Source organism: Ipomoea nil, unplaced genomic scaffold (assembly GCF_001879475.1).
Source record: "Ipomoea nil cultivar Tokyo-kokei standard unplaced genomic scaffold, Asagao_1.1 scaffold2826, whole genome shotgun sequence".
NCBI classification, from domain to species: domain Eukaryota; kingdom Viridiplantae; phylum Streptophyta; class Magnoliopsida; order Solanales; family Convolvulaceae; genus Ipomoea; species Ipomoea nil.
The window spans coordinates 1,521,274-1,534,112 of record NW_017619254.1 but is presented as its reverse complement, the minus strand read 5'-3'; the positions used below and the strand labels follow the sequence as shown (position 1 = coordinate 1,534,112).

General features: G+C 38.0%; 3 protein-coding genes across 8 annotated transcripts; all 3 read left to right on the top strand.

Annotated features, from left to right (window-relative positions):
- The first annotated feature begins 10 nt into the window (after positions 1 to 10).
- Positions 11 to 3,225, top strand: LOC109159320 (scarecrow-like protein 21). 2 transcript variants are annotated; one of them, XM_019307450.1, is made up of 3 exons: positions 11 to 148; positions 1,313 to 1,566; positions 1,597 to 3,225. In XM_019307450.1, the coding sequence occupies exons 2-3, from the start codon at positions 1,488 to 1,490 to the stop codon at positions 3,072 to 3,074; spliced, it is 1,557 nt and encodes a 518-aa protein (XP_019162995.1). In that variant the 5' UTR covers positions 11 to 148; positions 1,313 to 1,487; the 3' UTR covers positions 3,075 to 3,225. The 2 variants fall into 2 exon arrangements, with proteins under 2 accessions (XP_019162995.1, XP_019162994.1); XM_019307449.1 differs by having other exon boundaries at positions 1,313 to 3,225.
- A 3,703-nt stretch (positions 3,226 to 6,928) lies between these two features.
- Positions 6,929 to 8,879, top strand: LOC109159143 (protein DGCR14). Its single transcript, XM_019307177.1, has one exon. The coding sequence runs from the start codon at positions 7,062 to 7,064 to the stop codon at positions 8,628 to 8,630; it is 1,569 nt and encodes a 522-aa protein (XP_019162722.1). The 5' UTR covers positions 6,929 to 7,061; the 3' UTR covers positions 8,631 to 8,879.
- A 351-nt stretch (positions 8,880 to 9,230) lies between these two features.
- Positions 9,231 to 12,588, top strand: LOC109159144 (probable serine/threonine-protein kinase WNK11). Of its 5 annotated transcripts, none has more exons than XM_019307182.1 (3): positions 9,231 to 9,638; positions 10,185 to 10,694; positions 11,473 to 11,997. In XM_019307182.1, exons 2-3 carry the CDS (start codon positions 10,191 to 10,193, stop codon positions 11,860 to 11,862), a joined length of 894 nt encoding a protein of 297 aa, XP_019162727.1. In that variant the 5' UTR covers positions 9,231 to 9,638; positions 10,185 to 10,190; the 3' UTR covers positions 11,863 to 11,997. The 5 variants fall into 5 exon arrangements, with proteins under 5 accessions (XP_019162727.1, XP_019162724.1, XP_019162726.1 ...); XM_019307179.1 differs by lacking the exon at positions 9,231 to 9,638 and adding an exon at positions 12,467 to 12,588 and having other exon boundaries at positions 9,660 to 10,694; positions 11,473 to 11,877; XM_019307181.1 differs by lacking the exon at positions 9,231 to 9,638 and adding an exon at positions 9,660 to 9,992.
- The last annotated feature ends 251 nt before the right edge of the window (positions 12,589 to 12,839 follow it).

Sequence of the window (12,839 nt, the reverse complement as noted above, 5' to 3'; positions counted from 1 at the left end):
TCACAGAATTTCCCATCTGTCTGTAGGACCGATAGGGTCATCTGCTCTGCTCTCCACTCTCTCTTCCCTCATTACAGAGTTTTGGTTTGCAGTGTCATGAAGAGTCAAAGAAGCAGCTTGCAAAGAGATGGAGATTCTCCATTTTAAGGTTAGCAATATGAAACTGTTTAACTAAACTGTACCTTAATCTTTCCAATCACAGTTGCTGTTATCATATGCTCTGTTTCTCCTTCAATTTCCCCTTCATTCTCTCCTATCCTATACAGTATTTGCTCTGATTTTGGGTTTTCTCACTTTAATTTTGTTTATCTGATATTCTTCTTCTGAAAATTGGTTCTTCATAGATCTGCCAAAGGTTGGAGCTTTATCATTCCCACTTGTTTTTGCTTTCTGGTCCATTTATCAGACAAAGACTGCTTCTTTTTCCTTGTAGTAGTCTTCTATTCTTTGAGCCTTTGATTTGGTTGGGTACTTGGGTTGAGGTTAAGTGTTTTTGAGCTTTTCACAGATACCCATCCAAGAATACCTTTTTCTCTGCAACTTTTTTGTTGTTTTTTGGTGTTGGTTGCATTCATGCTATGATATTGATTATTGGTTATTGAGTAATTGTGTCTTGCTAATGAAAGGAATTGAGGCCTTGTGCTTTACACTGTAGAAATGTCCTTGATTCCTGGGTTACTGTTATTTGACATAGAAGAAAGTTTGAATATGAAGACAAAGAAAAGATATTGTGACATTATATATATGTTAAGGTGTTCTTGGTCAAGGGCATTATCTGTAACTGTAACTTTGTCTAATTTGTGTTAAGTGCTGACTAACCTGTTAAGGCATGGTTTCTTTTTAGCTGGCAGTACTTATGTAAACGCGTCCCGTTGCCCTCAATTCTGTCCTTTAGGATGATGGTGGGATCCATGTTGAACATATAGTCATTAATGTGCAATCCAAATATCAGCTTACGCTTTTAGTTGAGAGATGGAGCACATGCTTTAATTTGGTATCAGAGCCAGACCAAAAGTCATGGGTTCCAATCTCTACGTCACCCGATAAGGCGTGAGGAGAGCCCGAGATGGAGCACACGCTTTAATTCTCTTTAATGTGGTTGGGAATTCTGAATACATAGATTTGAATCATCACAACATTTGATTTTCATGAGTTTTTTGCGTTTTGGATTCTAGGAGAAAGTTGTGTTGTCTCGCTTGTTGTCTTTGGGATTATGAAGGTTGAATTTGCTTACGCAGTTGCGCCCATTTATTTGTTCTTCTGCTCCTTTCGATGGAAGGAAGTTAACTAGTTTATGTGTGTTCTTCTGTAGGTCATTGCCATTTACTACTAGAGATCCTTCGTCTATATAGTATACTTTCCGTTTCTCAGCAGAGAGGCTTCTCTTACTGTCGAGGAGTGAAAAGGAGGCACTCGTTTTATGAGTTATCCCTAGTGCTTCGATTCAATCTGCTGAGTTGAGTGGCATTGAAAAAGACTGGTTCTCGATGCAAGCAGCACAACGTCTCAGGAGAACGGGCATGTCTAACGTGTTATGCTATCCACCTGTGCAAAAGGCTGACCCTTATTGTCTGCCTCAGTTTCAAATTTTAGACCACGAGCTGAGCTACAACAACACGAATGTGGCTAACCCCGTTCATGCTTCTCGTAACCTTTATTGCACTCTGGAATCATCCTCGGTGAGCGAGAGCCGTGCTCTATATGGAAGCCCCATGTCCCAGCAGGGTTCTCGTTCATACCCATCAGACAACAACTATGGTTCCCCTATTAGCGGGTCTTGCATTACAGATGATATGAGTAGTTTCATCCACAAACTAAAGGAATTAGAAACTGCAATGCTTGGACCCGATTCAGATGTTCTGGAGAGTCACGATAACACATTCCCGAGCAGTATTGCGTCCCCGGAAATAGACAGCTGGAGACAAATGATGGAGGCGATACCCCGAGGGGATTTGAAACAGGTGCTTATTGCTTGTGCAAAGGCGGTATCAGATAATGACCTACTGACAGCACAGTGGTTGATGTCTGAGCTCCGGGAAATGGTATCTGTATCGGGCGAACCAATCCAACGCCTGGGAGCATACATGTTGGAAGGGCTCGTTGCTCGATTGGCTGCCTCGGGGAGTTCCATCTACAAATCCTTGCGGTGCAAGGAGCCCACGAGTTTCGAGCTGCTTTCTTATATGCATATCCTCTACGAGGTTTGCCCTTACTTCAAATTCGGTTACATGTCAGCTAACGGTGCCATTGCTGAAGCAATGAAAGATGAAAATCGAGTTCATATCATAGACTTCCAAATCGCTCAAGGCAGCCAGTGGATTACTCTAATCCAAGCTTTTGCTGCTCGGCCTGGCGGTCCACCCCACATTCGAATTACGGGTATAGATGACTCGAGTTTATCTCATGCACACGGTGGAGGATTGAGTCTTGTAGGCAAAAGGCTATCTAAACTCGCGGAGTCCTTCAAGGTGCCCTTCGAATTCCATGCTGCAGCCATACCCGGGAATGATGTTCAGCTCGAGAACCCGGGGATTCAAATTCAACCCGGGGAAGCACTGGCTGTGAACTTTGCGTATATGCTGCACCACATACCCGACGAGAGCGTGAGCACCCAAAACCATCGGGACGAGCTATTGAGGCTGGTGAAAAGCCTGAATCCCAAGGTGGTTACTCTCGTAGAGCAAGAGTCTAATACCAACACCTCTGCATTCTTCCCGCGATTCCTCGAGACCTTGGACTACTACACTGCAATGTTCGAATCGATTGACGTCACTCTCCCTCGGGACCACAAGGAGCGGATCAACGTGGAGCAGCACTGTCTGGCTAGAGACGTGGTGAACATTGTGGCGTGCGAGGGGATTGAAAGGGTGGAGCGACACGAGCTTCTTGGGAAGTGGATGTCTCGGTTCAGAATGGCCGGTTTTAGCCCGTACCCCTTGAGTTCAGTGGTGAATGCCACAATCAAGAAACTGTTGGAAAGCTATTCTGAGAAATACAGGCTTGAAGAGAGAAATGGAGCCCTTTATCTTGGTTGGATGAACAGAGATTTGGTTGCTTCCTGTGCCTGGAAGTGAAAACTGAAAACCATCAACCCTGTTTTCTGTGTCTCTTTTTCTGCCCTCTGTAATGGCTAATGTTCATAATCATTAAAACCATGGGTTTCTTGGCACTGTATTCTGCTTCAATTCATCTTAATCAAGTTAAAATTTCTTTCTCCGGTATCAATCAAGTTAACTAAGGAGTATTGTTTTGTGTCCTAGATCCCAGTAACTTATATCCAATTATCCCTCTACAAATATTTGGTAATAATAATGGTAGACTCACTTCCGGTGACTCCCATTCCAGTAATGGGGGATCTGATGAGGAGAAACAAGATAGGCACGGATTTTGAGGTGAAATGAGATTTTATTTATGTGGTTGCAGCCTTTGACTGATCGATCTTCACAAGGATTTTTTACATGGAAATGGAGAGACACTGACAACCATTTTTGTTTGTCTGGCCTGGAATTCAATTCATTGCGTCGGTGGCCGACAAGACTGCCACCGGCCTCCACCACAACATAGGTCGCCCGCCGCCCCGACTGCGGCTGATCAGACAAATGTATCAGACATTTTATGCTCAATTACCACTAATATGACCAATCATATCATTGCATCGCCACAGCCCTAAAAGGCGGCATATCATGGCCATGCATCGTTTCATATATATGTGATCAGGGCCGATTGAGAAACTTTTTCCAGTGGGGGCGTGGGGCGACCGGGCGAAACACATTAAAATAAAAAGGGAAAATGGTCAAATAAGTCCCTGAACTTTATATGAGAAGTCAATTAGGCCCCTGAACATTTAAAAGTAGCAATTAAACACATAAATTTTTGACTTTGGTACATTTAGACCCAAAAACTGAATGTTTACCTGTAATTGCAGGTAATCTTTTATAAAAAAAAAAAAAAATTAAACATCAAAATAAATAATCTATAATAATAATAATAATAATAAAAATAATTTTCCGCCGCTTGCCGTTCGCTTCCGCCGGCCGGCCGACGCTGCAAGATAAGAAGAAGGCAGCCATGGCCATGGCTGCCGTCAACCTCTTCTCACTCTCTCTTTAAAAAAAAAAATATCTTTCCCTTCTTAGATTTGGAGTCGAAGAAGTAGAAGGCACGCATGGCTGCCATCAACCTCTTTTTTTTTTTTTTCAAATATTTCCCTTCTTCGTCTCCAGATCGGGAGAAGAAGAAGTGAAATAGGAACCTTCTTCATCTCTAGATTTAGAGACGAATAAGGAACCAAGAATAAAGCAGCTATGGCCGTCGGCCATGACTGCCTTCAAACTTTAACTTTATTAAAAAAAAAAAAAATCATTCCCTTCAGCCTGAAGGGAAAGATATTAAATACAAGAGAGAGAGAGAGAGAGAGAGAGAGGAGGTTGAAGGCAGCCATGGCCATGGCTGCCTTCTTCTTCTTCTATGGCAACGCCGGCCGGTGGAAGCGAACGGTGAGCGGCTAGAAACAAAAAAAGTTTATTATTATTATTATTATTATTATTATTATATATTATAAAATATTTATTTTGATTTTTAATTTTAATAAATATTTTTTTTTAAGTTTGCATATGTGGCAAGCTCAGATGATGCCACATAAGAGGTTACCTACATTTACAGATAAACATCCAGTTTGTGGGTTTAAATGTACAAAAATCAGAAGTTAATGTGTTTAATTGCTACTTTTAAAAGTTCATGGGCCTAATTGACTTGTTGTATAAAGTTCAAGGGCTTATTTGACCATTTTCTCAAATAAAAAAAAGATAGTTTGATAAAAAAATGAAACACTTAAAAATATAGTCATAAATATTATTGGATATAGGCGAAAAATAAAACGCATCAAAATTTTATAAAAAAATATTCATAACAAAATATGAAACATAATTAATTTGATAAAATAATTCGAATAAAAAACACATTATAAATTACATATCTCATTATTAATGTAAAAGAATGTTACATGTGTGTGTAAATCTCACCATTAATTAATATTTAAAAGTCATAAAGAAACTGCCGAAGACTAAACGTATGTTTTTCCAACTTATCTAACCATCTCTTATTAACTTTTATCTATTTTATTATACTTATACTAAATCTGGTACTATATATACATACAGGGTTATATATGAGTTGGGGATGGGAGGAGGCGGATAGCTGCCCCACTGCCCCCTATTGTAGATCCGTCATGTGATGATTAGTTTCAGATCGTATGATGCCCTCTCCGCACTTTTACACATCTTTCAAAAAAAGTTAATAATATGAAATTTAACTAATTCCAACTGTCAAGGACCTTGTGGTCTGCTTCAGTGTGTTAATAAAGTAGTTATGAACAGATACTGCATTGTAATTGAGTAAGTTGTACTAAAAACAACTAATTCACTATTTAAAAAAAAAATATTCACAATATTATATCTTATTTAATATAGTTTATTAAAAATTTAATTAAAAAATTAGTCCAATTTTGATATAAATTATGGTTACTTAGCAGATTGAAAATGGACTCGCCAACAATTTTTAATTTCTTTTACACATCTAAAATGAGGATTAAATATAAATGGAAAAATGGTCAAATAAGGCCATAAACTTGATACCAAAAGTTAATTAGGTACATAAATTTTTAAAAAGTACAATTAAACCATTTAACATATCAATTTGAGGCGACGAAGACCAAGAACCGGTAAATGACTTGTTATTATAGGTCATTTTAGTTCAAACTTCGGTCCAGCGAAAGCCCGACGAAATTTCGACAAGCCGTTGCCGGTTATCATCTACCAGAGAAGGCGACCTTTTGGTCGATGACGATGTTATCCGGTAAGATTTTGTCGGTGAACAGCAAAAAATATAGTCAATCGTGTAATTTTACACGTAAATTTGACTTATTTGACCAAAAATAACTTGTTTGAGTAGGGGTGGGCATCGGTTCGGTTTGGGTGATACCCACATTTTATTTTGAGTGATATTTTTGACATCCGATATCCGAACTAATTTTAATTCGGTTATGTTTGGTTCGGGTGAAAATTATTTCAGGTTAGTTTGGATATACCCCAAAAAACTTACTTTTATCAATTTTGAATTTTTTTTAATGATTTTATTATTTTATTATTTATATTTTTTTTATATAGTATCAAACTAAAAATGAGACAACTACTAATACTAATAAATTAACCAATATACTTTTAAAATTTTATGTATTACTCCGTATTAATTATGAAATATATTTAAAACTAAATATATAATTATTATTATTATATTTATAATAAAATTTTAGTTTGTTCGGGTTTCGGGTCGATCGTGAATACATTTTTAATACTTGATATTTGAATCGAATTTATATTCGGATATATCAAAATTTAAAATATCCAAACCGATAACTATTCGAGTTCACCCGAAGTTTAAAATCTGGTTCGAGTTTTGGGTGTTAGTTTGGATAATTCGATTTACGCTCACCCTTATGTTTGAGGATTTAATTTACTTTTTAAAAGTTTAGGTACCTAGTTGACTTTTGGGGACTTTTGATTCAGGTCATCTCAGATTAAAATATTATTGAGGATATTATTATAAATTAATCCATATAACTTAAAATATACCCCTTAACCAAACAAGATAATATTATATTCCACAATCCAAACAAAACACATAAGATAATCTTACATTTTCAAAATTTCACATTGACTTTCTGGAGGTAATCCTATTACCTGGGGTAATCTAAGATTCCGTGAACCAAACGCCCTCTTAGTGTTATGTTTAGGGACATATTTGACGATTTTTCCAATATAAATCAGCACATATTATATTTTGCACACAAGCCCTTCGTTTATTGGGACTTAGAATTTTAGACCTAAAATCACCAATAACGCGTAGAGCCGACATTCCCAATTCAGCACCGCCGTATATATATTCCTATAAAGCGATCCTCTGCTAGTCTGCTCCATCCGATTTCAAATCTCCGATCAATTTCTCATAAATTTACGGCCGAGAACCTAGACGACGTTCTTCTCCGATCTTTTCCTTTTATCGATATGTTGTTATCGCCGGGCCACTCCCCGCGCCACCTGTCGACTCCGTCACCGTCCCCAGCCCTTACCGACCAAATCCCTAACCCTAATTCTTCCGCTATCCACAAGAAAAACGACAGCAGTTCTTCTTCGATTACAGATTCAGCCCCGAGAAATCGCATGACCAGAGTCCTCGATGAAGATACCTATGTCGCCGCCATAGAGAAGATCATCGAGCGGGATTTCTTCCCTGACATTCCTAAGCTACGGGATCGACTCGACTGGCTCGAGGCCGTCCGCACGGGCGACCCGCTTCAAATTCGCGATGCGCAGCTGAAAATTATTGAGCGCCGCCGCGGCAAGATCCTCGGTTCCGACAGTGTAGGTAAATTTCGAACCCCCGGCTCGACATTTTTCAGAAACTCTGCCACCCCCTTTGATGATGCTTACAAGACCCATACTCCAAGTGTAGCCGATAATGCTAATAATAGTAATGATAATGCTGTTAATATTGGCAATGGTGGTGAGGGTGAAGTGTTTGAGTCATTGTCATTAGATGATTTTATGAGGAGATATACCAGCGAGGATAATGAGAGTTTTTCGAAGATTATAGAGAAAGTGAATAGGAAGAGGAAGGAGAGATACGGGTATTTGTTGGAGGGAGAAGATGAGGATGATGTGAAGCTGATTGAGGGTGCAAAAAGAGAGAGGGTATCTACTGATGGATATGGAACATCAGATCAACCGGTGGCCACATTGGGAGGTTGGAAGTATACTGCCAAGAATTTGCTCATGTACCATCCCTCTGATAGAGGGGAGGCACCATTGACAGAAGAAGAGAGGGCTGAGAGGCTCAAGGGCTTGACAAAGGAGATTAATATGTCAAATACCCGTTTTCATGGTAAAATGACAGATGCTCAACTGAAAGAGGATGAGACGGTGGCTGTGCTTTATTCACCTGTTCCTGGAGCTACACCTATTCCTTTCCTTGATAGAAGTGGGGACAAGGCGAAGAAATATGATCTGGAGGACCTGAGGAAGACACCAAATCAGTTTTATGCAGAGTCTGGGAAGAAAGCTGAGAATGGATACAGTTTTGTTATGACTCCTTCCCCTGCACCAGGTGTGGATGAGTCCCCTTTTATTACATGGGGTGAAATTGAAGGGACTCCATTGAGGTTGGAACCAGAAGACACTCCAGTTGATATTGGGGGTAATGGAGAGGGGCCTCACTATAACATACCAATGCCACCTTCCAGAGATATCAAGGCCCATTCTTTATCTCGGGAAGCTTCCCGTAAACTTAGAGAGAGGTCAAAGATGTTTCAGAAACCACCACTGCCCTCACCAGTTCGAGGGGGAAGTGCTAGTCCAAGTGCACGTACTCTATCCCCAGCTGCACAGAAGTTTGTGAGGAATGCTATTGCCAAGTCTTCTCGCTCTTTAGATGAATCTCTAAGGGCTAGTTATCGTGGCTCAAGTCCTGGTTTGAGCACTCCTAAAGCTGGTAGGAGTATGTCAAGGTTAGGAAGAGACAGTAGTCTGGCTTCCAGGTCACCTTCTGTTAGAGAGGGGTCTAATCCTCCTTGGTAACTGTATGCCTTATGTACTAATCCAGCAATTTCCTTCAGACTGTATTATAGTTTGCCTTACTTGCAACTTCAATGGTTATGAAGTTTGAAACATGTTAGTTTTATTTCATAAAAGTTGTATTGATTGATATAGTATCTATTTTAGCATCTAATTAAACTCAATCCCCATGATGAGGCACTGGAGCTTATTGATTTCATTACATTTGATGTTAAATAATGATGCTTTTTGAGGTGGTGTTGCACCTCTTCATGTCTACACTTATGAAGATTAACCTTTTACCCTAACAAATTGTTCTTTGTATGAAAATCTTGAATTGAATTGATTATGGCTTTAGCTTAAAGGTTATTTTGTGTATTTAATCTGCCAACTGGATATGCAAGGAAATAGTTCTAGATTTCTAGTAACAGTGGTTGACGGTCATTGCTCTGAAGATTGTGTTAGGGGCAGTCTGCAGTTTGATTGCTTTCTGTCTCAATTTATGTGTTGACAAGGGTTTGACTCAAACTATTTATTGTTCATTTTTTTTTGTAGTATTTGGTTTAGTATTAGTGAATAAAAATTATATATTTAGAAACTACATTAAAATTTAAAATGCACCCAAAAAAATCAAACTTAAAAATTATAAGAAAATGTTCAAGAAAATTAAATGATTTTCTTTTATGTACTTATGTACTCTTTTGATGGACATTCAAAGCTCAATTCTCGTGATGGCAGCTGTTGATTTCTGATACATGGCATTTCATCTTTGACCATTTTATTTCAGTTTGTATTTTCTTAGGGGAGTTGCCTATTTATCTTTTTCCTTTACTATTTTGTAGAGTTTAAGAAGCAATGGACCTTTATCGCTTTTAGAGTTTTAGGTAAGGAAGTGGCTGGTTTTGATGTCTAGATTATATGCATGTAGATATTTGATCACAGGTGTTCTATGACTTCAAATTGTTCTTGCTTTCATCTGTGGGAAACTTGCTTAAATATTATGGAGTAGTTGATCTGCCCAAGCTGACTCTGGTAATTACTATTTACTAATTAATGCTTTGTGTATCCTTGTGGTCTTTGGAGCCTTCAGGTCACAGCCATTTACTCCGTGGTATCATGCAGGAGCTGTTGGGTCATTACTTCTTTTAATGAAAATCACATGGCTTACAGTGCTGGAGTTACTTGCCAGATATCAATTGGCTTTATTGTTTACCTTTGTGGATGATTCCAACTTTATTATTGATTGGGAGCTTGAATTTTACTCTTTGAAAAGTCTTCTTTAGTTTTTAATTGTCTACAACTAATCTATAAATACCTCCTTTTCAGTTCCTCTTCCTTCAATCTTTTGCATATTACTTTTTGGTACTCTCCAAAAGTAGATAAAGTGTAATACACTAAATAGTAAATACCTCCTTGCCTATAATTTGTGTTGCAAAATAAGATATTCTTATTGCTTGCTATAATATTGTGGATTTATTTCTCATTTGATCAATTTCAGTGGCAGGATTTGAGATTTTTAGAAAGTTTGTTCTCTGAATTGTCTGCTTTTCTCACTCAAATTCAGTTCTCTTTCTACAGCTTAGAATGCCATCGGCAAATCCAGATTTAACTGAAGAAGGGAGTGAGTCATTTGCTGAGGTTGATCCAACAGGTAGGTTTGGTCGGTATGTGGAGTTGCTTGGCCATGGTTCTGTGAAGAACGTGTACAAGGCGTTTGATTTGGAAGAAGGCAGAGATGTTGCGTGGAACCAAATTAAGTTGGGAAAATTTAGTGACAGGCCATGCATAATACAGAAAATCCACTCTGAGATTGAGTTGCTGAACACCTTAAAGCATGAGAACATCATAGTTCTCTATCATTTCTGGAAAGACGACGAAAGGAACTCCTTGAATTTTATAACTGAAGCGTGTGCCTCAGGTAATCTAAGGGATTACAGGAACAAGCATCGCCGTGTTTCAATCAAGGCCTTGAAGAAGTGGTCAAGACAGATACTGCAGGGTTTAGATTATCTCCATACTCATGATCCCTGTATCATCCACCGAGACCTCAAGTGCAGTAACATTTTCATTAACGGGAACATTGGAAAGGTGCAAATTCTCTCTCTCAATGAACTGTTACAAAAATAACACTTGTTATGCAACTTTAAAGGAGCGATCTCATTTTGCACATCTTCAAGTAGTATTGCTGAAGGTGTAAATTTGAGTCCAAGCTTTGTTAACCAATCATTGTTCAACCCTCTTGAATGACTCAGTAGGGTTCATCTTGTACATGTTAGATTTCAACCTGCACTAAGAGAAGGCTAAATGGGTTTAAGGACAGGTCAAAAAAGGGTTGCATGAGATAATCTAGCCCATAGTTTAATTTTATCCATAATGGTATATGTTGGACTTTGAGTTTTTTTTCCACTTTTGATCTCTTGACTTTTGTGTCATTTCCACCTATAACTATCAAAATTTTCCTGCCTCTCTCTTTTGACTTTGAATTTCTTACCCTTTTTAATCTTTCTACGAGTTTCCTAGCCAAATATCACCTGAAACCAGCATGTGTGCATGTCTTTGGCTGGAAAACTCATTGGAAGGATTAAAAGTGGTGAGAAATTCAAACTCGAGAGATTAATAGTGGTAAAAATGATAGTGAAGGACTCATAGGTGGAAATGCTACACAAATCGGAATACCAAAAGTGGAAAAAACTCTTTGGAGTGTTGGACTTCCTTTACTGTCTTCTAACTTCACTTTGGCCAGATTGGATTTCAAACTGCCCTTTTTTTCTTAAATCCATTGTTACATTCATTGCCCACCTGTTTTGCCTACCCCAACACAAAAGCTTGCTACTTAGTTAAGTATTTTGTTTTCTTGATGAACCAGGTAAAGATTGGGGATCTGGGCATGGCCGCAGTCGTGGGGAAGAGCCATGCGGCACACTCATTGCTAGGGACGCCAGAATTCATGGCACCTGAGCTTTACGAAGAGAACTACAACGAATTAGTGGATATATATTCGTTTGGGATGTGCCTGCTGGAAATGGTCACTCTGGAAGTACCATACAGCGAGTGTGACAGCATCGCAAAAATATACAAGAAGGTAACGAGTGGGGTGAAGCCCCGAGCTCTTACTAAGGTGACAGATCCACAACTGAAGGGCTTCATCGAGAAGTGCATTGGACAGCCAAGAAAGAGGCCTTCAGCATCAGACCTGCTGAAAGACCCATTCTTTCATGATATCCTAAACTATGATGAGAATGATCTTTGTGTGTGATGCCTCTTCTCTTAGACTCTTGAAATCCTATCTATCTCTGCACCTCATTGCTACCAAGTTTTATAGGAGTTTGTATTCACAGTTAGGAGGGGTGCATTTATGTTAAAAGATAAAATTCCCATTATAAGTTTGTAATCGCATTCTTTGTAAGTGTTTGGTAAACGATGGACAAATTTATGTACCTTAATTGATGATGTAAGCTTTTCTTTTTTCGATAATAGAGCTCATCTCTTATGATTTTGCTGGCCGAATTTGACCCTTGTAAATTTAGAATTATATCCAATATTAAAAGTTTGCTTTGATTTGATATACTTTGTGTGATTTATTTAAACATTTTTCCTTTTATTTATCTATACATTGGGTAATGGTTGTTAGGTGTTAGTTGATTGGGTTAATTTTAGATAATATAATTAGTTGATAACATTTAGTTAATTGTAGAAATGTGTTTGATAAATTAACTGTTAGCTGATAGGTGTTTGGTATGATTTCTTTTCTTAAAAAGTTAATTGAAAAAGCTGTTTTGAGTAATTGTTTGAATTTTAGTATTTTAAAGTATAAAAAATTAATTAATCAAACACTTATATTAATTATAAATAAGTCAAAATTATTATAAACATATTAAGTGGACATTATTTGTAACGGACGTAACAGATGCTTTGATTGCTCATTATATATATTTACACCTTGTATTAGATATAGATAAAATATAGATATATATACCTTGTATTATGAGACAAATGATGAGTAAGAGATGATCCTCTTTTCTCTCTTGTCTATTCTGTATATTCTTTCAACACGTTATCAGTATTTTGCTCTACATCCACCATTATAATGAACGGAACCAGATAATCCGTAATAGTCTCTGCGTTCAGATGTCCACTTAATATGTTTATAACAAAAATTGACTAGTAACTATTTTACCAAATAGGATGAAGAACTAAAGATGTTTCTCATAATGTTAGAAACTAAGGGGTTCC